Here is a 21,700-nt window from a genome sequence, read left to right as displayed (position 1 = left end):
TATCCAACCTATTGGCTTTGCCAAGCCTTGTTCTGGGCGACTTTAAAGACTTCCTCCTTCCTACTCCGGTATGTCCTTGGAACTCAGAGTCTGGAGACTCTAGACCTACTTCCCTGCTATTGAAGAACCCCTGAAGCTAGAAGTGCCATGTAATTATAAAGCTAGGTATACGATTACTTATACAAATGTATTGTTCCTCACTTTACTAAAGAGTGTTCCTGGTTTAATTTATTTTATAAACTGGTTTAACTGTTTCTACTGTAAAGTGTACATGATCTCACTTTGCGATCACAGACTGAGTACATGTGTTTTTATTGACATCTGCTTTGCTTCGACTTGACCTGCTTAGAGTTGAATGCCTAATAAATTAGTATAGTCTGTACTTCTGTGCGGACTATTTCATGTGCTTGCGTTGTGTGTGGTTAACTGTACTTTACACCACTCTCGTCTGCCTTCCTACTCGGTGGGTTATCTTGATAGAGTTTGGCTAGACCCTCACCAAGTAGGGGGGGGGGGGCTCACTGAATGCACCCCCATAGTGCTGGTTCTGGAAATCCAGCTCGCAGACAAAGGGACAGACAGTTGGGCAGGGAGCCTGTGTCAGGGAGGACACGAGCGGGGGTCCCTTAACGCACGCTCCTGCGTGAGGGAAGTATATTGGAGGCACGTTCGGATCTAGCACAGCCAGCACACTTCCAACTGTCACACAGCGGTGTTTGCATGCATACTCTCACATTCTACTCACCATCGCAGCATCCATGGAAAACATGCGAGACATGTTACAACACACCACCGAAACCAAAGTCAAGAGGATGGAAAACCCACCAGTCACCTCTCAAGAGTATCAGGCCCCCGTCCCCACTCCGTGGGCCATCGAGCAAGTAAATGTGTTCAGTATCCTATAGCAAGACTCCTTAATCAGGCCACGCAAAATCCTAAAAACCTGCTGGACCTGCAGGTCGAGTAACTCAGTTGATCTACTCGACCTGAGAGAAATGCACAAGACCCACAAGCTGAATGGCAATTTCTTTATTACTAAAAAAAAAACCATGGTGCTCACCTGAAGAAGCGTTACTAATACGGGCTATGTGCATTTTCATAACAGTGAGAACTAACACTGCTTTCTTTTTTTTTATATATATATATATATATATATAACCACTGCCCGAATTGTCAATGTTGGCCGCCCGGCAATTTTAAACTATCAAAAAATATCTCTTTGATGAAATTGTAATTTAACTTCTATTGCATATCAGTTAGAGATTCTCTTGGGAATTGTAATAGAGGTCCAAATGAATATTATCAATGAGGGCAGTATGAAATATTTTGCACTTTCTAAGATGGCGAAATGTAAATACTAGAATCTGTGTAAGTCACCTTTTCTGTGTCCAGTGATGTGTCATGGGTTAAAAAAACTCCCAGAACAGGGCGGAGTTACTGTGAACAAGCCACAGGTGTGTGGCGAAACGCGTTAGCTAGCCTCCCTGCCACTTGGAAGCCGTGTTTTATTGTAAAATGTATTGAATTAAAATTTGTATTTTTAAAAAAAGCAAAAAACTGTTGCAGTGCAGTCGTTCGCTGTTGGCTTTCCCTGGTTGGATCTTTGGACAAGCTACTGCTGCAGGATATTTTTTGGATTTCGTTGGTGATGGGAGTGCAGCTTCCTAAGAGACAGGACCATGCGGTCCGCGTTTGCTTATATATATATATATACACACTAGAAAACTAGTCTGAACATAACAGCAAACATTTTATTTGTTTACTGGAAATACATGACAATGCATGAAACATGATATATGCCAAAATCAAAAGATGGAGATCACAGGCAAACACTACCGCCAGGCATATGTAAAGTGCCTGTTGCACCGGCTGCCAAAACACATTGCATAGTCTTTAGATATGTTATTAAGTCTAAATAACAATATGGCGTTATTAACCCAGTACACGGGCTACATCGGAGGGTAACGGACCGCAATCCGTGTTAACGGCCCGAGCAAACCAAGGGTGGTTGACGAGGGCTTCAGGACGTTCCCCTCTTCCCCCCAGTGTAGCCCGTGGAACGGGTTAACGCCATTATCACTTTCCGGTTACCAAAGCAGCATCCCAGGGAGCTAAAATAAAAAAAGTATTTTCATTCATTCAACGGGACGCCGCATGCCTCCCGTTCAATGAATGAAAATACTTTCCAAGATGGCAGCCGCAGTTGTATAAGGCAAAACTGTATAACCCCGGCATCCGTCCATATGACAACCAACATATAATCATAACTCATTGCCCTTTCCCCCCCAGAAAGTGCAGAATGAGACTTGTTTGTTTGTTGGCATAAGAAGGCCGCAGAATTTATTCCACAATCATAAAACCAAACTGTACGTATCTGTGGAAAACTGTCTGCCAGGTGCGGCGACTACTCCGTGTCCCAAGAACTTGCTTCCCCCTTTTCCTTTCCCAAGAGTCCATTAGTAGGCCCAACTCTCCCAGCCTTGGTAGTATCCGAGCCTGCCTGCCCTTGCAGGTGCTCCTGGGCGGGGAGAGTGCCGTTTCTTTGGGGGAACTGAGCCGTAATTGTCCTTCCCCGCCGCCCCTGCCGCTTAGGCTCCCAAGGGGCTTTGGGTCTGGGATGAGCGAAGACCCTTCCTGCATTCTCCTGGCTCTTCCGGAGTCTGTCTCCTGTGTTTGTCTGGCCAAACACCGCCACACCGCCTTGTCGTCCTGCGACGCCGACGACCAGGCGTTTCCTGATTGTTCTGTTCGTAGGGTTGGTGGTGGGAAAAAGAAAACCCTCTGCTGCAGTCCCGTGGAAGTGCACGGGTGTCCCTCGGCTGCAGCTGCTTTCTTGTCAGTAGCGGGAACCCCGCTCCTTATGAAGGGGAAACCCCTCCCCTTTCCCTTTGTTGCCCTTCGCAGGCTTTCTTCGTTATTTGCCGCGCTTCGGCTTTCGCGGGCATTTCTTTTGCTTGCCGCGCATTTCTTTCGCGGGCTTTCCCAATTTTGCCGCCTTGGCCCGGCAACCTCCACCCCTCCCCCTTTCCAAGGGGGAAGGGGCTGGGGACCGAGAAGGACGCCGCCCGGGTTATCGGGGGTGCCTCCTCCATTCCGCCGGGCTCCGTGTCGTCAGACCTGGCATAACCCCGGCATCCGTCCATATGACAACCAACATATAATCATAACTCATTGCCCTTCCCCCCCCAGAAAGTGCAGAATGAGACTTGTTTGTTTGTTGGCATAAGAAGGCCGCAGAATTTATTCCACAATCATAAAACCAAACTGTACGTATCTGTGGAAAACTTTGTCTGCCAGGTGCGGCGACTACTCCGTGTCCCAAGAACTTGCTTCCCCCTTTTCCTTTCCCAAGAGTCCATTAGTAGGCCCAACTCTCCCAGCCTTGGTAGTATCCGAGCCTGCCTGCCCTTGCAGGTGCTCCTGGGCGGGGAGAGTGCCGTTTCTTTGGGGGAAGCTGAGCCGTAATTGTCCTTCTCCGCCGCCCCTCCCGCTTAGGCTCCCAAGGGGCTTTGGGTCTGGGAAGAGCGAAGACCCTTCCTGCATTCTCTTGGCTCTTCCGGAGTCTGTCTCCTGTGTTTGTCTGGCCAAACACCGCCACGCCACGTGTGGGTTTCCGCCCACCGTGGCTCCCCCCTTTGCTCCTTCCTCACATTTCTAAGATCTTCGTGCGGATATCCCAGAAAATAAGTCCATACCCAAAGATGATAGGTGCACCCCGTCATTTGAAAAATACCCTGGAGTTTTTAGGTTAATGAGCCCGTGTCTAATCTGACCAAAACCCCTGCCCTTGCAGAATCTAGCCATTGCGCAATTCAGTTTTCTCCTGGACTTCTCTACTGCGGCGTGGCTGTCAGCACCCCTCCCTTCCTTTCTTGGAATGATTTCTGACCATATTATTTCCGTTTCACCTGGCTGTCCTGCCAGCTCCTGTAAAGAGTACCTCATTTCCCGCAGGAGAGCCCCCCTCCCTAAACTTGTTAAATCATTGCCTCCCAGGTGAACGATCAAGATGTCGGGCTTCCCTCTGCTGGCCAAGAGCGTGCGTAATAGCGCCCACTTCATGCCAGGCACCCCGTGCCACCTGATCCTAAACTCGCCCGCTGTCAGAGCTTCCTGTTCCACTGACCAGCTGGACCCTGCCCTGGATACGAAGGAGTGTCCTACCACCCATACGGCTACCTTCTTCTTCCGGGCAGGTGCTACAGAGAGGGAGAAAGAAGGCGGCCTGTCACCCTTACATTTTTTCCGGCCTACTGTACCTCTTAAAGCAGCCTGATTTCCATCTGCCTATCTGCTTGATTGTAGCCCCACTCATTCCCATTGCTGCCGCTGATGTAGCAGCCCCTATCCTAAAAGAATGTGTACCAAACACCCCTCTTTCTCCCCAATTTTGGCCAGTGCCATTTCCGTACTTCTGCCCTTGCCCCCTTTCCCTCTTGCTCCGCCTCACCAGGGCGTGCCTGCTCTGGGACCCTTTTTCCTCTGTCCCCTTTCCATCCTGCTCCGCCTTAACCAGGGCGGGCCTGCTCTGGGACCCTTTTTCCTCTGTCCCCTTTCCATCCTGCTCCACCTTAACCAGGGCGGGCCTGCTCCAGAGCACCTCTGCTCACCCCAGAAGGTGTTGCCTGCTTCCCCCTATTTGTTTGCACCAAGTGTGCAGTAGGCCCCACACTCCCACCTTTTGAGCCTGTGCCTACCCTGCCGTTACAGGTGTCCGCGGGCGGGGAGAGCGCCGTTCCATTTATTTTTTTGGGTTTATTATTATTATTTTTTTTGGGGGGGGGAAGCTGGGCCCTTGTTGTTACCACCAAGATGCCCCTGCCGTTAGGCTCCCAAGGGGCGCCGGTCCGAGAAGTGCGAAACCCTTCGCGCTCGGAGTTCAAATTCCCGCCTTTCGTTGTTTCCCAACACTATTAGCCCTTGACCTGTTCATTACTGTCGATGTCCACCTCCCATTGTTTGTTGCTTAGTCCCCCACTTGATTAGTAGAACCTGACCCTGGCAGTAACTTGAACCGCTGTGAACTGGACCTTTGGGGCAATAAAGGGTGAGGTACCCAGAACCTAATTGAGGCAGGGAATTTTCTTTACCCCGTTACCCTGAAATGGACCTTGATCCCCCAGTGCAATTATACCAGGCTGGCCCCATCTGAAACAGACCCTTCCCCATAGTTGTCTGACTTTACAGCAAAATTGGCGCACCATTCTTACACCCCATTTCTTCCCATAAGACCTGGTACCAGTGGCACCCATTACAATGACCTGAGCTGCCACTTGTGCATTTCAGAGTCTGAACCAGCTACCCTGGTTGAATTCTGCACAAACCATGCGTAGCCGCCTTTTGGAGCATCAACCACCTCCATGGTCTTCACAATGTTCACATTGGGTGTACCGCTAAGTCTGGCGCTGGTGTCGCCCTTAGTCGGATACGCCAGGCTGCCCACTAACTGGGTGCAGCTCCCCCTTGCATATACGATGCCAATTGTTCATTTTAGGCGGCAGCTACTGTGGCCCACTGGTGGGGGATTAGCTGCTTACACAGCAACGCTTACTCCACTGAAGGTGTCCAGTAAAACCAAGTTTAACAGTTTTCTACCCGGTCAACTTTACCATTCCACCCCTGTACAGTGACCTGCTTGCCTAGTGATCTTCTCCCTTTCTGGCATCTTCAACCTGTATCTGTATATGAACACATTTGATACCGCACATTATTGCCGAGTAAGGAGAATTTCTAGATGCACAATCTGCCTCCTCCTAGCGTCAAACAACCCCCCCTTTCTTTAGCCTAGAACCCCCTTTCTTAGTATTCAAACCAGAGGGGCGACTAGCCATTCGCCACCGCGGGCTCCTTTTAACGGCGCCGGCAGCAGGGGTGTTGCTAGGTCTGGAACAAGGCCTCGGGCTATGCTAATGTCAGAGCTGCTGTGCTGTGCATGATTTAGCCTTTATATAGCGCTGCGTACCCTCGGGTATCTGAGCGCCGCTTATTATTACCCACGGTGTGTGGTGCTCATTTATCATACCCCGTGTCATACCAGCTTACCCTTCGACCTGGCTGCCTAGCCTACAGCGTCCTACTACAATCCTCCAATCACCTCGAATCCCAACAATGGTGAAAATCTACTGAAACCAGATTTGAAATGACCCAACCTTAAACAGGATCAGCAGAGCCCCCAATGCTTGTTTTAGCCCCTTGGTGTCGTAATGTCACCCTCAGCCCGCCACCGGCGGTGTAGCTCAAGGGGCCCAACCCATGGACTCACGGCAATCAAAGGAGCAATATGCGCCCACGCAACTTATTTTACCACACCCAGTGAACACCAGTCCACTTTGGGTGGTACCCCTTTTTCAGAGCCATGCAGAGGGAACTTACTCAAAAATAAACTCCAAAGGCAACCGCCAATTCCTCATAAACCCCTGCTACCGCACTAAGTCCCCGTGCACTCACGCTGCTGAGTATTAATCAGCGTACTTATCCCTCTACGAGCAGCCCAGGAACCAATTCCCTGCATGCTGTAATGTGCTACCTACTGCTATACTCATGCCCCCCTCGGTATGGCAACAGACAACATGCACCTTACATTTATATAAACCAGAGCAGCCTATCCGCGGTTCAACAGTCTTGAAACAATGCGCTTAATAACAACACCAATGTACGTATTCTTTCTATTAGCTGTTAACCATGTATTAATGACCGTCCTTGACGTGCCAAAGGAATGTAAAGCCCTTCCCATATTACCCTTTTAAACCCTGTGCTTCCGCTAACACAGTTTAAATACTCCATTGCACATGTTAGGCATCTTTCATCTATTAATGACATGTACCGCGGCGAAAGGCCCCTTTAACTCAAAACATCCTTCTACTTTCCAATGTAACTCCCGACACCTCGCCATGGTGCCCCACGCCATACTCCAAAAAACAAAGATTGCGGAAGATAAAAGCATATCCGGCGCGCGCACTGCCACATTAATCTTCCTCACGTGCAAAAACATTTTGAAAACGGGGCTTTTCCTTCTGAAAAGCCTATGCCACATGGCTCAGCAGATACCATATCCTGCGCCAAGTCACACCAGTTTGCGCCCCCGGGGTTAAAGCAGCCCTGAGAAAAGCCTGCACACTTACTTCTGTCCCGCCGTTCACTAAATAAAGAAATACCACTGGAACGCACATTAACATTTATTAGCGTAAAACAACCTTCCCAGAGCCAGGCCTGCCCCCATCGGCGACTGTCCTTCCACGTGCATTTACCCCAAACGTTAGACCACTATTACACTACATAGCAGAGGCTTCCTCCCAATGCAAGGATTCGCGGCAGCCGGGGTCCATACTCTCACCCGTACCTTCGTTCCTCTTTAAATCTGTCATCCAACATACGGCAAACCCAACAATACGCATAATGTTAATTCCCCTCATTGTGCTAGTATCAATAAAAACATAACTCTGGCATACATTCCTCCCACTGCATAATCCGCCTTGAAGAGCAACCCATGCGAACACTTGTGTGCCATCCGTACCAACCAAACAACCCTGGTGCCCGACAGAATCTTAAATCCAGTGCTGAGGGTGGAAGTTACGTGCTCCCGATAAACCTCCTCCTTTCTTCAACGACACCAACTTATCCCACAGAGGGCAACAGCTATATTCAATAATTCCATTTAACCTGGGCCATGTTTTCATGAGCCGTGGTGCTTTTGCCCAAAACGCTGAGGCTACCCCGCAGGCACAGTAACGTGCTGAGCTATCTGACCTGCCGAAAACCTGGTATTTCTAGCTTTAGGACAAAGCTGCGCCGTTGTTGACTTGCTTGAAAGCACAGCCACCAATGCGCAGCATTTTCACCCCCGTTCCAACATACCTGGGAAACGCATGTAAATTACCCCTGTTGCCGTAGAACCTTGACCACATGTTTTCCATCATTGCTGGGGCGGGTTGTTCCACCGAGCAGATAACGGACATGTGCCTGACCTGCTGCCAGCCTAGGGACCCTTGGCCCGCTTCCTGTTTGCAATCACAACTAGCCGGTGGTGCACCTTACACTCCCTTCAACGCTTGAGCCCACTTCTGCAGTGCAACCTGATTATATTGTCCTGCATTGCCGCCAGCACGAGCCCCGCCTGAGACCCTGGACTCCTGAACTTAAACATGGCCCAGCGCCCCAACTCTCCCTGGCCCCCCCCCCCCCAACGCCGGATTAGTTACTTTCCCTCCAGCCCTACCTTCTCTCTCCCTTTCCGCGACCCGACGCACCTTCCACATGGGACCGCAAACCTCCTAGGGAACGCCACTCGAACTGGAAACTGCTCGCTGGCCATAGTCAGCACAACCTCCACTGGAACCTGGCCCGTCCGCGCCTGGGCTCAGCAACCGACTCGGGAGCAGGAAAAACCCTTCTGTGATGGGGGGCAGGTCGGCGTCCTCCAACTGCAAACGAAAAGAAAACCCTCTGCTGCAGTCCCGTGGAAGTGCACGGGTGTCCCTCGGCTGCAGCTGCTTTCTTGTCAGTAGCGGGAACCCCGCTCCTTATGAAGGGGAAACCCCTCCCCTTTACCTTTGTTGCCCTTCGCGGGCTTTCTTCGTTATTTGCCGCGCTTCGGCTTTCGCGGGCATTTCTTTTGCTTGCCGCGCTTTTCTTTCGCGGGCTTTCCCAATTTTGCCGCCTTGGCCCGGCAACCCCCACCCCTTCCCCCTTTCCAAGGGACCGAGAAGGACGCCGCCCGGGTTATCGGGGGTGCCTCCTCCATTCCGCCGGGCTCCGTGTCGTCGGACCTGGCAAACTGTACGGAGCACCTCTTCCATTAACATAGTGGCCAGAAAAATGAGAAACCGTGAAGCTGTGGCGGCGGCGGGCGGCGGCGCAGCTGCCACAATTGGGTAAGTGGGGTTAAGGAGGGGGGGGGGGGGGGGGAGGGGATGTTGGGAATATAAAACATTTTTTTTAAAGTGTATGGTTGGGTGGCTAAGATGGCTGAGCGTGGCAGGGGATGCAGACTGAGATAAGGGGTTTCAGCACCTAATCCGCAGCACCCAATTGGCTGCGCCCCACGCCCCAGATGCTAATGTAAATTGGTACACAGCGATTGTTCCTGCTTGTGATTGATTATCCCACCTCAGTGCTCAAGTTATCAACCTCAGAAGTACGAAACCCCCAGCAGGCCACTCGGTCATTAAGTGCACGCTCGACTCATGTGAAAGGCATAGCTCTCAACTCGCACGCTTTTGGCGGGTGTCACCCGCCTTGTAAACAGCCGACTCACCCGCCAAGCCTCCTGCACGCCCATTCGTTTCAATGGGCCTCTCACCCGCCAAAAATAAAATCGGGTGTTTTCCCCCGCCTCGCGACCCAAATGGTTGAGAGCTATGGAAAGGGGAACACTTTGGGAGGCGTTGTGACGCAGGAAATCGGCTGTCCCCTGCACAAGCCAGGTATGGGGCAGACATGTAGCAGAAAACCACCAGCAACCTGGCTCCCCTCAAAGGTTTGCAGAGATATTACCAGCAAACACTGTGCCAAATCCTGAGACAGGCCGTGCAGTGCAAAACACCTGAAAACATGTATTTTAAAATCAAAGTAATGGACATAAAGTGGGGTTTCATGTCATCTTTTCAATGAGATCACCACAACACTTAACTAAACTGCACACCCATTCTGGGAACATACCAAATAGGAGTAAACATGTCCTCCTGCGAGAAGGTGGGGCAGTGAGGGTGAAGCACAGGTTGTCTTCAACCCCCTGAACACGATTTCTTTTTAAACGTTGTTTTCGATCCTTTATGAACTCATGGCGTCCTTACAAATAACACGAAGGATCGCAGTCGACAGGAGAGCCACATTTAAAGACCCCTCCCCCACGCCTTACCCGCACACCTAACCTCACCCTGTCGAAGTGCGGCTGCTTCTCTGCTGACGAAGTGGGTGACTATTCCACTTTAAGCATTTCTCAAGCGTTCAGCAGCTTTTACCAGCTGGGGGCATGGGGGTGGAGTGTGGGCGTGTGGTGCAGTGAAATCGGTGGCTACTTCAGACACTGAGGTAATGCCAGACACAAACATGTCTCAAACACTTCACACCTAAAATGGGAGTGGTTTAACATCTGGGCAGTGAGTGGCAAGGTAGGAACACATTTTCCGCAACTACATCGGGCACAACGTAAATATAAAAAACGCTCACACTCGGCAGCACTGGAAGGGACCTTTCTAAGGTAGCTTGGTTGGTTTGGCGCTTGTGACTGAAATCCATGGGCAAACCAAATGTTTTAGGACAATTCCAGACAGAAGGCTCAGACCTTTATCATTCAACATCGGATTGGTCGCAGGTTTTGGAGCCGATCAACAAAGGCTGAGCCTTAACCCTTTCCAAAGAAATGCAGAAAACCCAAGTGCCATTGAGTTGGTGGAAACACCAAGAGAGCATCCAACCCGTGGTGCTGCACACACGGTCACATTTAGCTGCAAGATGGGACGGGCATGCCTGTTTGCCGGTACGAGGGATCCGATCAGCACAGTTGCCCGAAGACATTCCCGTGAAGCAGCTCCCCTCCTATAGCACAATCCTTTTTAATGATTCTCTTTTAGGCGGGCATTTTTATTACGCTAGAAGTTGAATAAGTGTTCAGAAATCCTGCTTATCAAAGACTAGATCTGTGCTGCTCTTTAGAATTCACTTGTAAGAAGCAATTTCCGGTCTAGGAAATTGGTATTTTTAACTGTAGTCGTTTGGAACATGCCCTTTTGTTTAGTGTTATTCTGTCACTTGCATTTTGTTTGATGGCTAGAACGGTCTGTACTGACCTCATGACCTGCCAGCCGCCACCCATTTAATTGGATAGATTTACAAAATGTGTGATTTCAGGATTTGTATATTTCATTGTTTACCAGTGCTCAAGCCCACTTTGTTATTCTAAAGACGGTGCATGGATCATATTTAATACAAACAAAAGATTTCCTGAAGGCGCTCGTCGGCCAGTCAACTAGCCTAAAAATAGTACTAGCCACTTCAAAAAGAAAAGTACCCAGCAGCGCGAGGGGATTTTGAAAAGCCTGATAAGGATTACTCAAAATGGACACCATCACCCGACCCCCATCGAACTGCACTGGCTCCCACTGGAGCACGTATCATCTTAAGCCCTGTTGCATCATCTACAAAGCTCGGACCCGGATATCCCCACGAAACCTCACTGAGAAACTCAGCATCTCTGGAGGCCTGCAATCTACTAGAACGAAGGAAATGTGCAGCAGGAAGGAATAAAAAAAACAGAAGACAGGCCTTCTCTGCCTATGCTCAAAGACTCTGGAACCTCCTCCCTGTCAATACTAGACTTGCCCCACCACTGCTCCTTTACCATTAACCTCTACAGTGCAGGAAAGCGCTCAAGACCTTCCTCTTTAAGGAATGACTCCTTCACACCTAGATTCACACATCCTGCACTCCCCACACTACCCGAGATTCCGATCTGCTCCTCACCGTCTCCCCCCCCCTGGTTGCTTGTCCATTGCCCACCCTCACCCTTCCCGGTTAGGTCCCTGCTCCCCTTTTCTCCTCTTCTCTCACAGCGTTCGTCCCCTTATGATTCCCGGAGCTAAGTCCATGATCAATAAATACCCTAATAATGATAATAAAATGATGTATGATATATTTTATTTGTATCACGCTCGTACGCAAGTGTTTCAGAGCGTGACTAGGCAAGGGAGGGGAACAAACACAACAACGATCTTACAAGGCCCAGTGACATTGAGAACGCGCAAGTGCATGGAAGGGGGAGAGTGGAAAGTGCGGAGCAGAGCAGAAAAAATAATAAATAAAAATAAATAGAACATTGAGGCAACAATGGCATTTATAATGAACCTATACACAAGTGTTTCAAGGTGCGACGCGGCAAGGGAGGGGAACAGAGGGAAGACAGACAACAATCTTACAAGGCCAGGTGAAATTGAGATCGCGCAAGTGCAGCGGGGCAGGGGGCAGTGCAGTACATGGGTCGACAGTAAAAATAAATAGATAAATAATCAAAAGGCCAGCTGGTAGCAAGAGCAAGGGTAAATGCAGACATCAGGTGTCAAGTGCTGGTAGGGGGCTGTAGGGATACAGAAAACAGTCACCAAGTGCAGGGGATGCCAAGGAGGCAGTGCAGGGGGGCAACTGGCGGGGGGCAGGGACCTGGGCCCGAGATCAGAGGGTAGCCAGGTGACCAGTGCAGTATCAGTTTCAGCCAGGAGTTCAGCAGGGGAGAGGAGGAGAGAAAGCAGAAGCAAATCAGAAGGTTTTGAGGTGCTTCCGGAACTGGAGATGGGTCTCCTCAAGTTTCAGGGAGGCTGTTCCAGAGGGAGGACCCAGCCGCAGAAAGAGATCTACCACCAACTCGTTGCTTGGAGAAGCAACTGACTCTGAGGGAGTTGGAGGCGGATGAGTGAAGAGCTCGAGAAGGAAGATATTTAGGAATAGAGAGTTGAAGGTATTGAGGCCCCAGAAGGCTTTGTGGACAATGCATAGGGTTTTGAACTTAATCCTTACAGCCACTGGGAGACAGTGCAGAGATTTCAGTACTGGAGAGATACGATCCCTAGGCTTGATGCCACGGACAAGTCTAGCAGTCCTGTTCTGGATGAGTTGCAGACAGTAGAAGCAAGCAGATTTAGAAAGAGGATGTTGCAGTAGTCGAGCCTAGAGAGAACCAGAGCTCTGGAGACAGTGAGCTTCTGGGGGAAGGAGAGGAAAGGAATAATACCTCTGAGAAGGAGCAGCTGGTAGTGTGACTTCTTAGAGACGTTAGAGATGTGAGGAGAGAAGGAGAGTGTGGAGGCGAAGATGACCAAGATTTTGAGCCTCGTAGGTAGGAGCAGGGAGCGGGCCAAGAGAGGCCGGCCAGAGTGTGACAGGAAAGGAGGGAGCAGGTGTGCCGATGAGGAGAATCTCGGTCTTACTGGCATTAAGACAGAGATAAATGGCGGCACACCACTCCTGGATAGCAGACAGACACAGTCAGATGAGAGAAGAAAAAGAAGTGGCCTGAAAATGAGTGTCATCTGCATAGCACTGAAAGATGGGGCAGAGAGCGGCAATGCAGTGGGCAAGGAGTGCCAGGTATTGTTTGAATAGCCAGGAAGAGAGGTTAGACCCTGGGAAACACCACAGGTATAGGTAGAGATAGAAGAGAGGAAGGATCCAAGTTGGACCTGGGAGGGTCGAACGGAGAGGAAAGAGATCAGCCAAGCCAGGGCCTGGTCAGTGATACCCAGGTTATCACGGAGATCGTTGAGCAGGATAGCTTGGTTGACCGAGTCAAGGATCAAGTAAGATGAGGACACAGGGGGTGTTGGAATTGAGGTTGGAGAGCAGGTCTTCACAGACGTTCAGGAGAGCAGGTTCCGTGCTTCTGGCAGCTCTGAACCCAGACTGATGGGCATGGAGACAACCAACGGATTCAGTGTGAAGATTAAAGCTGGGAGATGGCCAGTTTTTCCAGGGGTTTGCCCAGGAAAGGAGTGATGGAGTTTGGGTGATAGTTAGCCGGGCAAGAGGGGTCAGCTGTGGGTTTCTTAAGAAGGGGGTGCACAAGGGAGTGCTTCGGGGGGGAAGGGAAGACTCCTGTGGCGAAGGAGTGGTTGCAGAAGTCAGCCAGAGCAGGGGCCAAGGTGTCATTGTGGTCCTTGATGGTTTTGGAGGAACAGGGGAGAACCTGCTTTGACGAGACCTTCATAGATCAGACTTGTCTAGAAACCTTGTCTGGGGAGAAAAGGGGAAAGGCAGAGAAGGAGGGAGGAGAGGTGGCCGAAGAAGGGCCAGAGGAAGAGCAGAGAGTAGAGGGGGACTGGGGAGAGGAAGAGAGAGAGGACAGGATGTCCGGAGTTTTAGAGATGAAATGAGAAGCCACGGCTGTGCAGAGGGCCTGAGAGGGGGCAGAAGAGGTAGAGACTGCAGCAGGATTGGCCAACTGCTTGCAGATTTTAAAGAGTTTGGCCGAGTTGTTAAATCCAGCAGAGACGCGGACTTGGATCTCTCTTCCTGGTGCGGACAGACAGCCGGTATTGCCTTTGGGGCAGGCAGCAGGCCAGTTTGTCAGAGGATGTACCGGAAGCACGCCATTTCCTCTCAGCCACCCTGCACTTGCATTTAAGGGTGGCGAGATCGGAGTCATACTAGGAGTTGCACTTGTTTTTGGGCTTCAAGCGGATCCTCATGACAAGGGCAAGAACATCGAGTGTATCAGATATAGCAGAGTGAAGCATGGAGTGAGCTGCGTCAGGGTGTGAGTCAGCCAAAGGCAGAAGGTGGGGGCTAGGTGGGGGAGGTGAGAAAGTGACTGCGAAAGCCTCAAGTGACACACGCTTCATGGGTCGGATAACCGAAATGGCAGGTGGCAGTGCTGGAGTTGGTTTGGTCCGAGTGGTGGAGAGAGTGGGCTAGGAGGAAAGGAGAAAGTGATCACTCCAGGAGAGAGCAGTGGTGAGAGGGAGAGAGAGGCGAAGGTCTGTAGAGATCAGAACATCAAGAGTGTGCCCTGCAGAGCGAGTCGGGCCAGAGGGGAGGATGGAGAGTGAGAGTCACAGAGGTCGCAAAAGAGTCCAGAGGAAGGACAGGAAGCATCCAGGTGGATGTAAAAGTCTCCAAGAAGGAGAAGTTGAGTGGTCGGACCAGGAGGGAAAATGAGAGGTCCGCCCATTCAGAGTGAAAGGAAGAGATCTGACCAGGTGGCCGATAGATGGTAGCCACAGTAAGGGAATGACTAGGAGAGAGAGGGAGAGCGCCTGCAGATGAGGTATTCGAACGAGGAGTAGGCCTGCGTAGGAATGACAGAGGCAGGAATCCACTTGGGAAAGATCAGGGCTACACCCCCTCCGGAATGGTTGGACCTGGGCACGGAGAGAATCTTGTAGCAGTCAGGGAGGAGAGTGTCAAAGCTTGTGGCAGAGCTGGTCGTGAACCATGTCTCGGTGAGACGGAGGACATCGAGGTCAAGTTCTTCCAGGAGGCGGCTGATGTCAGGAGTGCTTGACAGCTGAGCAGGTGTTAAGAGTGGCAATATGGAGAAGGTTGCCGTCCTTGAAAGACTTCCGGGGAGGGGTACAAATCAGAGGTACGCCCTGTGGAGGTGTAGAAGACTGAGGGAGGGCAGAAGGAGGAGAGGGCAAGGTAGCCAAACAGGAGACAGCAGGGGGAGGCAAGGAAGCCGTGGAGGGAAGAGGGGGCAGCAGAAGGAATTAAATTGATGAGGCGCAGGAAGCGTATATCAAAGAGGAGAAGATTGGCCTGAGGGCCTTGGACCAGGACGGTACCATTCAGGTAAGCATTTATGATGACCTTAGAGGAGGCGATGAAGGCCAGGAGGGCCTGTCACCAGGTGCCACCATTATTGGGAGAAGAAGAGAGGAGAAAGCATAGAGACCATATAAAGAGTCAGCAGGTCGGACGAGGGAACGAAAAAGGGGATGTCGGTGAGGGTTTACCTGGAGGAGGCACTGGTACAGGTGTCAGCGATGGGGAGGCCTGGGTTGGAGACCAGGATGTCCTTTTTAAACTTCTTCCTAACAGATTTAGTGAGGAGAGCAGGATAGTCGGTAGATAAGCAGTTAGAAAACATAGTAGGGACAGAGCACCATGGAGTAGGTGGAGAGAGGACAGAAGAGGGGGGATATGGGCATGGAGAACACTAGGGAAGGACGCACGTAGGGGCACAAGCAGACGAGAGAGAGAGACGAGACAATAGGACAAGAGGGCAGGCGCTCAGTCAATGGTAGAAGTTTGCTAGATGAATGCTTTGATAGAAGTAAAAACCACAGAATGGCACTACTTTCACAATGTCGTTTAAATGCTGGAGAAAAAACACACCTACGTCTGAGAGTCCTGTATTAGGGGAAAAAGGCCTGGGTTTCACAATGCAATTTTGAACCCACCTAAGTCTGAGAATCCGCTATGTGGCAGAGTTGTCAGGGTAGAGTGCAGGCTCCATTACTAATCTGGGCCACTCCTACCTTGCTTAGTCGCTGCTGTTTGACGGCTGGCCACTGTCTTCCCCTGCTGACACCTGCAGACACAATATGGAGCCACCTCTGGAGGAGCCACCCTTTGCATAGGGTGCTTAGCTGCAGGGGCTGCACGAGCAGAGGGCTGCACTGGGAGGGTCAGTGATGACCAGCAGAAGCACCAAGCAGGGAAGGAGGGGTGGGTGGGAGGGGGGAGGGAACAAGGAAATGAAAGCTGGGGAGGGAGGGAGGGAGAGAGGACACCGGCGCTGAAGCGCTGTAGCAGCAAGATCAAACAAACAAAGTGAGGCCCAGGAGGGTCTCGTGGCACCAACGCCCACCTGGTGTGTAACGCCAAAAGCCTAGTAATAAAAGTAAAGGGGATGGGGCTTAGAATAACGCTGCATTTGACTTGCTTGCCAGGATAAAGTGTTTGCATGTGTAATTGGCTAGCCGCCATATGGACCATTTCAAACGAAAGTGGTTTGGTACAGCTCATACTTAATAAAGTTCAATGCAAATAAGCATCTACAACAGATTTTCAAAAATGATGAACACATATTGAGGTAACAAATATTAATATGTGGTCTAAACAAAGACAAAAGGTGTCTCACAAAATAATGTATTTGCCATTTAATTCTTGAGCTAGAAAAAGGGGGTTTGCGGGGCCTTTGTGGCACCTGCAGGGATGGCTGTTCAGTCTCTAGGGGGATTTGTAATGCCATCACAAAGGTATTGTTCCAAGGCAGCCATGCCATACATATTTGCTTTCTCCACCCAATTGTTCGACAGAAGCGCTGCCTTAAAGCCTGGACTGGCTTTTGCGAGTTCGGTCAGGATGGCTTGGTATGCAGTCACCACTTCCAGGTCCACAGAGGCTGGAGCCACACCAGCCAGCAGGTCTGCGATCTCTCCCGGCCATGCCATCTCAAGCACCACTGGCGGCAGCCATTGTAGAAGTGGCAGGCAGCTGGCGAACGCCTGCATCCCCAGAAACCAGAGCTCGGATACATCGCCCCAGGCATCGCAGTAGTCCCCCGACAGCTGAATGCTGGGCAGCTCCTTTACAGGGTCCAGACCCGATGTGTAGGCCCGGGACAGGAAGCGCACTGTTGCTTTCATAAAGTCCTTGGCTGCACTTTCCTCCAGAACTGAAACACACAAATAACAGGAGTTATTGGCCTTTGTGAATATGGCGAATGGACGATTTTAAAATGTAAACCAAGTCAAACGTTTTCACTGTTGGCGGTCAGTGGGTTTCAAAAGGCCATGCCCTTAGGCCTCCCCTGTAGAATAATCTATGTGCAGAGACCTGTCAATGCCCAGGGCTGTTGGTCCTCAGAAATTGTAGGGGTTCGCCTCCTCTTCTGTGGTCTAAACCGCTCTTAGAAACACCAACTCCCATCTGGGTGGCATCAGGCCTTCATTGGCAGCCAGAGCTTCGCTACAGGACACATACCACTAGTAGATGTGGTTGGCACTTGGAACAGTACTGTGCAGATCATAGTCCATTTCCTTCCCACAGCTGTGGGGTCGCACCCCTGAGGAGTGAAGGACCACATTAATGAGATGCTTGGTGTGTACAGTAGGCAAACACCCATCGGTACTTATTATAATTTTTTAATTTATAAACCTAATAAATACAAATTTAGCCCCAGTAGAGTTAGCTCAGAAAGTGCTTTTCTCTAAGCATTTGCATCTAGCAGAATTTCCTATACATGTGGACAAGAAACTCTAATTAAGACCATACAACATCCATGTTAGCATGTTACTATTAGCTGGATGAAGGCCTGGGGACATCCTAATCACACGTTGCACTGGGGAGGGGTGTGAAAACCACATACGTTCTCATCCAGTTTTTTTTTCCTCCATCAGTCCAACCACAGGATTAAATGTTATGTTACTTCTTATTTGTAAAGCGCTGAAGGCCGGTGGTATTCAAAGCGCTAGACAATAGAGAATAGCGGGTACTTCGTAATTAGGCTGCGATATAGGAGAGGTCATGTTTTAGCAGTAAATTCTTTTTTAGTGGCTTTAAAGTTTGCAATTAAATTGATGTCTAAGAGTTAGTGGGAGACTTTTCGAAACGAAGGGGGCCTTGGTCCGCAAATCATTTGCCCCCCACACTTTAAAGATGAACTCATGGGATAAGGAAACGATTTTAATGGGCTGCCCTAAGAGTTCTACTTGGGTAATGCAGGGGAACTGAAATTACAATCACTTGATTGTACTGGGAAGGGAGGCCAATGCACAGGATATAGCATGGGTCTAGTATGGTCCCATGGGAGGGCGTTCATACCCAGGCAAGCAACTTGACTCTGTAGCATTTAGAGCCCTGAGATTAAAGATAGTTGCAGTAATCCAATTCGGATCCAATGGTGGCTTTCAGGGATACATGCTAGGTGAAAGGTTGATAAAAATGCTTGATATGTACTTATGAAAAGGAGCAGATCCCTTTAATGTTAGCAGACATGCCCATAGAAGGGTCACAGGACACAAAGCTTTTTTACTTTGAACGAGATCGGTAAGAGAGCATGGTCTATGGTGAAATGTGGAGATGCGTCATTGCACTTCTGCACATATGTAAGAATGCCTGAGAGTATTATTACTGTTTGACGCCTTTGGATTCTACCAGTTGTGATCCATTAAAGTCTTGATAGCTGCCATAGCTCATAAGAACTTAAGAAATGGAAACATAACACAAGTGTGGCCTGAGCGGGCAAGATTGTGTACCATGAACAAAGCAATGAAGGCTTTGGAACAGGTGAGGCGTCTAGAACAAGGAGAGGCATGGGAATCTGCAGGGCAATAGACCACAGGCATCAGAGATTTCAGAACATAAACCAAGACGTCTGAGATTAGCGAGGCAGGGGGCGGGGGAGGGAGCTATTAAGCACATATGAAAAAATATCCAAGTACAACAGGAAATCTGCTCATCTATGTTTCACACAACAGATCAATGACGATAGGGTCTGGAGATACACCTCATAGGCACATTCCCACCACACTCGGTCAGAACTCTCCCAACTGGCTCACACACATACCCCATCAACATGCCACTCCCCAGCACGGCTTCCATGGCATGTTACAACACACCACTGAAACCAAAGTCAACAGCATGGCAAACTCGCTGCTCTACTCGCCTCTCCACTCTCTCGTTTGCGTACAAGTCTGGGGACAGATACGTCCTTACCTGGAGTATCTGCAAGGGTCCTGGCCATCATCAGGCCCAGTGTGGTCACATTGGCTGCAAGGGCGAGGTTCTCCCTCTTACTCAACAAGGTCGAGAGGGACGTCATTAACATCTTCATCAGGGTTGAGAAACAAGACTCATGTCTACATTGAGAAACAAAAGAACAGAGGCTCCATGAGGAACTCAGCTGCTACATGAGATATAAAAAAATGGTACCCATTCTCACCACTCGCCAAAGCAAACCAACAATAGAGACCGAAACTGTCGGGGAAAGGCTAACAACAAAATGAGGGCGGGTGAGCAAAAAGGCATCATGCTTCGATTCTGTGGTTTTAGATGTGCATGCTCATGGCATGCTCCAGGGAACGATGCTGGACACACTCGGGGGCTTGTAGCTCACATATAAGAAAGCAGCTTCTCTGCCTGGCCCATACCACTTCTCTACATTTCAGAGTTCTCTACACAGAGTCTACGCCCAAGGACGATCATTACCAACAACTGGAGATCTCTACATTACTTCTAAAACTCTTTCCCAAACCTCCCATGATGGAGTACAAGAGAGGGAGGAACCTTAGAGATAGATTAGTGAAAGCGGAAAAAAGTCCTCCGGACTCACAAAGAACATTGAGGACACATAAAAAGGGAACATTTCCGTGTCTACAGTGTAGTAACTGCAGTCATGTAATTAAAGGGAACACTATTCAACATCCACATACGGGACAGAAAATTGCACTTTGAAACTATGATACTTGCAACAGTACTGGAGTGATCTACGCCATAAAATGCCTATGTGGCTTACTCTACATAGGACAAACTAACAGATCAGCTTGTGAAAGATGGGTTGAACAAAAATCGAACATCAAGACCCAGAATCCAAAGTCTCTGGTAGCTAGACACTTCAAGGAATGTAGACACAATCTAGCACAGATCAGATTAATTATATTAGAAGTAGTCCATAACCACTCTAGGGGAGGTGACAAACTCAAGAAACTAACCCAGAGAAATTCACTGGATCCACTTGTTAGACACGGTACATCCGAGAGGAATTACCAAAGTGTTCAATCTACACCGTTTCTTATGATTTTATATCTGTTGTTGTACATTCTTATTAAGGCGTGTCGATGCAACATTTGCCTACATAGTATTCTCTAAACTCATCATATCGTATGATTTAATTGTGTTATCACATATTGAATCATAATATGTCATGGTGTTCATTTTAGTTGTGAATTTGTCTTTTAGCCATCATTTGTGTGTCATCCATTAATGTAACTCATTGGTACAAACGGTATCAGAAAATTGTACTGGTCATTCAAGTTCTCCCCTTTTTGTTGACACGCAATGCACCGAATATACACTGATGCTGTATTTCACCAACACAATCATTATTGAACACACTTTAGTTTCTCTCAAGATGTCCACAGCTTTATTAACACTGATACAGTATTTTATCAACACACTCACTAGTGTACACACTTATGTTTCTCTATAACGTCTGCCGCTCCGTTAGCTTGTTAACCCATTTGGTTCTCCTTTCGTGCCCCTTGAAAGAGTAATATATCCTTTGATGACATATTTACAATTACAACATAATGTGTTATATCAGTCTCTGAAAATGTGCGTATTTCTGTAAGATCATTCTTAATAGCTTATATGAATAATTTCACTTAAGCCAACCATAACGTTTATATGTCTAAGATATATCCTATAGTGTATTTTCGACTCTTTGTTGACTCGATGTTGAATGGGCTCTACATTCAGCATATCTTTGAACACATGAACGTTCCGCTTTATGGATTTCCCTGTTGCTTCCGTGGTCTTTTCCCTCTTTCATCTACTCTTGACACATACATTTCCACCTAGTCCTCTCTCTATACTTGTACATGCTCTTCACTCTTTTTCGCGTAGTTGTAAAGACTGGAGGGGGGGGTGGTCTGTACTTCTGCTCTCTATATGGCAGAGGAGAGGCACAGAGGACCCCAGCCAAGACTCTCTATAAGGTAGCAATGGACGAGCAATCGAGGCCTGGCTTCTCAGGCGGTGATGCAGGCTGGTTCTTAAGTACAGTGTAGTCCCCAAGCCCTCACAAAGGAATGTCCACACACTGTATTAGTTAAAACACAGTCTTTATATAATTAATATTCAAGGTTATGTACACTATCACAATAACTCACTTTGTGCTCTGAAAATCTACAATGGCAAATATATGCAGTTCTAAAGTGGTACCACAATTATCAGATCTCATTAATGTACATCAACTATGCTCTGGTCAAATGTCACACAGATCAAGTAATACAAGTAACCAACAATAGATCTAGGAGGAAAGCAGTTGATTAGAACAATTGGCAGAATACTGACCCCTACCAACTAGGCACAATTCTGTGTGGAGATTTCCCGCCCCCCCCACCACCTTGGCAACCTGAAAATAAAGATATATCGTACAAGCCAAGTCAATATATTGTTCAAAAGAGTCTTATTTCCTTCTAAAATAGTTCTACAACCCCAGTGTACCTGGAATAGCAGAGTTCGTCATCGGGTCATGGACGGATCC

General features: G+C 49.1%; 1 protein-coding gene across 1 annotated transcript in view; it reads right to left on the bottom strand.

The window, feature by feature from the left end:
- Window positions 1–16,564: 16,564 nt before the first annotated feature.
- NCDN (neurochondrin) overlaps window positions 16,565–21,700 on the bottom strand; it is a 208,071-nt gene continuing 202,935 nt past the window's right edge. Inside the window, exons 6-7 of the mRNA XM_069622596.1 lie at window positions 19,150–19,292; window positions 16,565–17,107 (exon numbers count right to left, since the gene is read on the bottom strand). Of these exons, the coding sequence (XP_069478697.1) occupies window positions 16,653–17,107; window positions 19,150–19,292 (598 nt within the window). The 3' untranslated portion in view covers window positions 16,565–16,652. The remainder of the gene's footprint in view (window positions 17,108–19,149; window positions 19,293–21,700) is intronic.

This window comes from Ambystoma mexicanum, chromosome 11 (genome assembly GCF_040938575.1).
Source record: "Ambystoma mexicanum isolate Mex_15411 chromosome 11, UKY_AmexF1_1, whole genome shotgun sequence".
In the NCBI taxonomy this organism is placed as follows: Eukaryota; Metazoa; Chordata; class Amphibia; order Caudata; family Ambystomatidae; genus Ambystoma; species Ambystoma mexicanum.
This window is presented reverse-complemented; position numbering and strand designations above follow the sequence as displayed.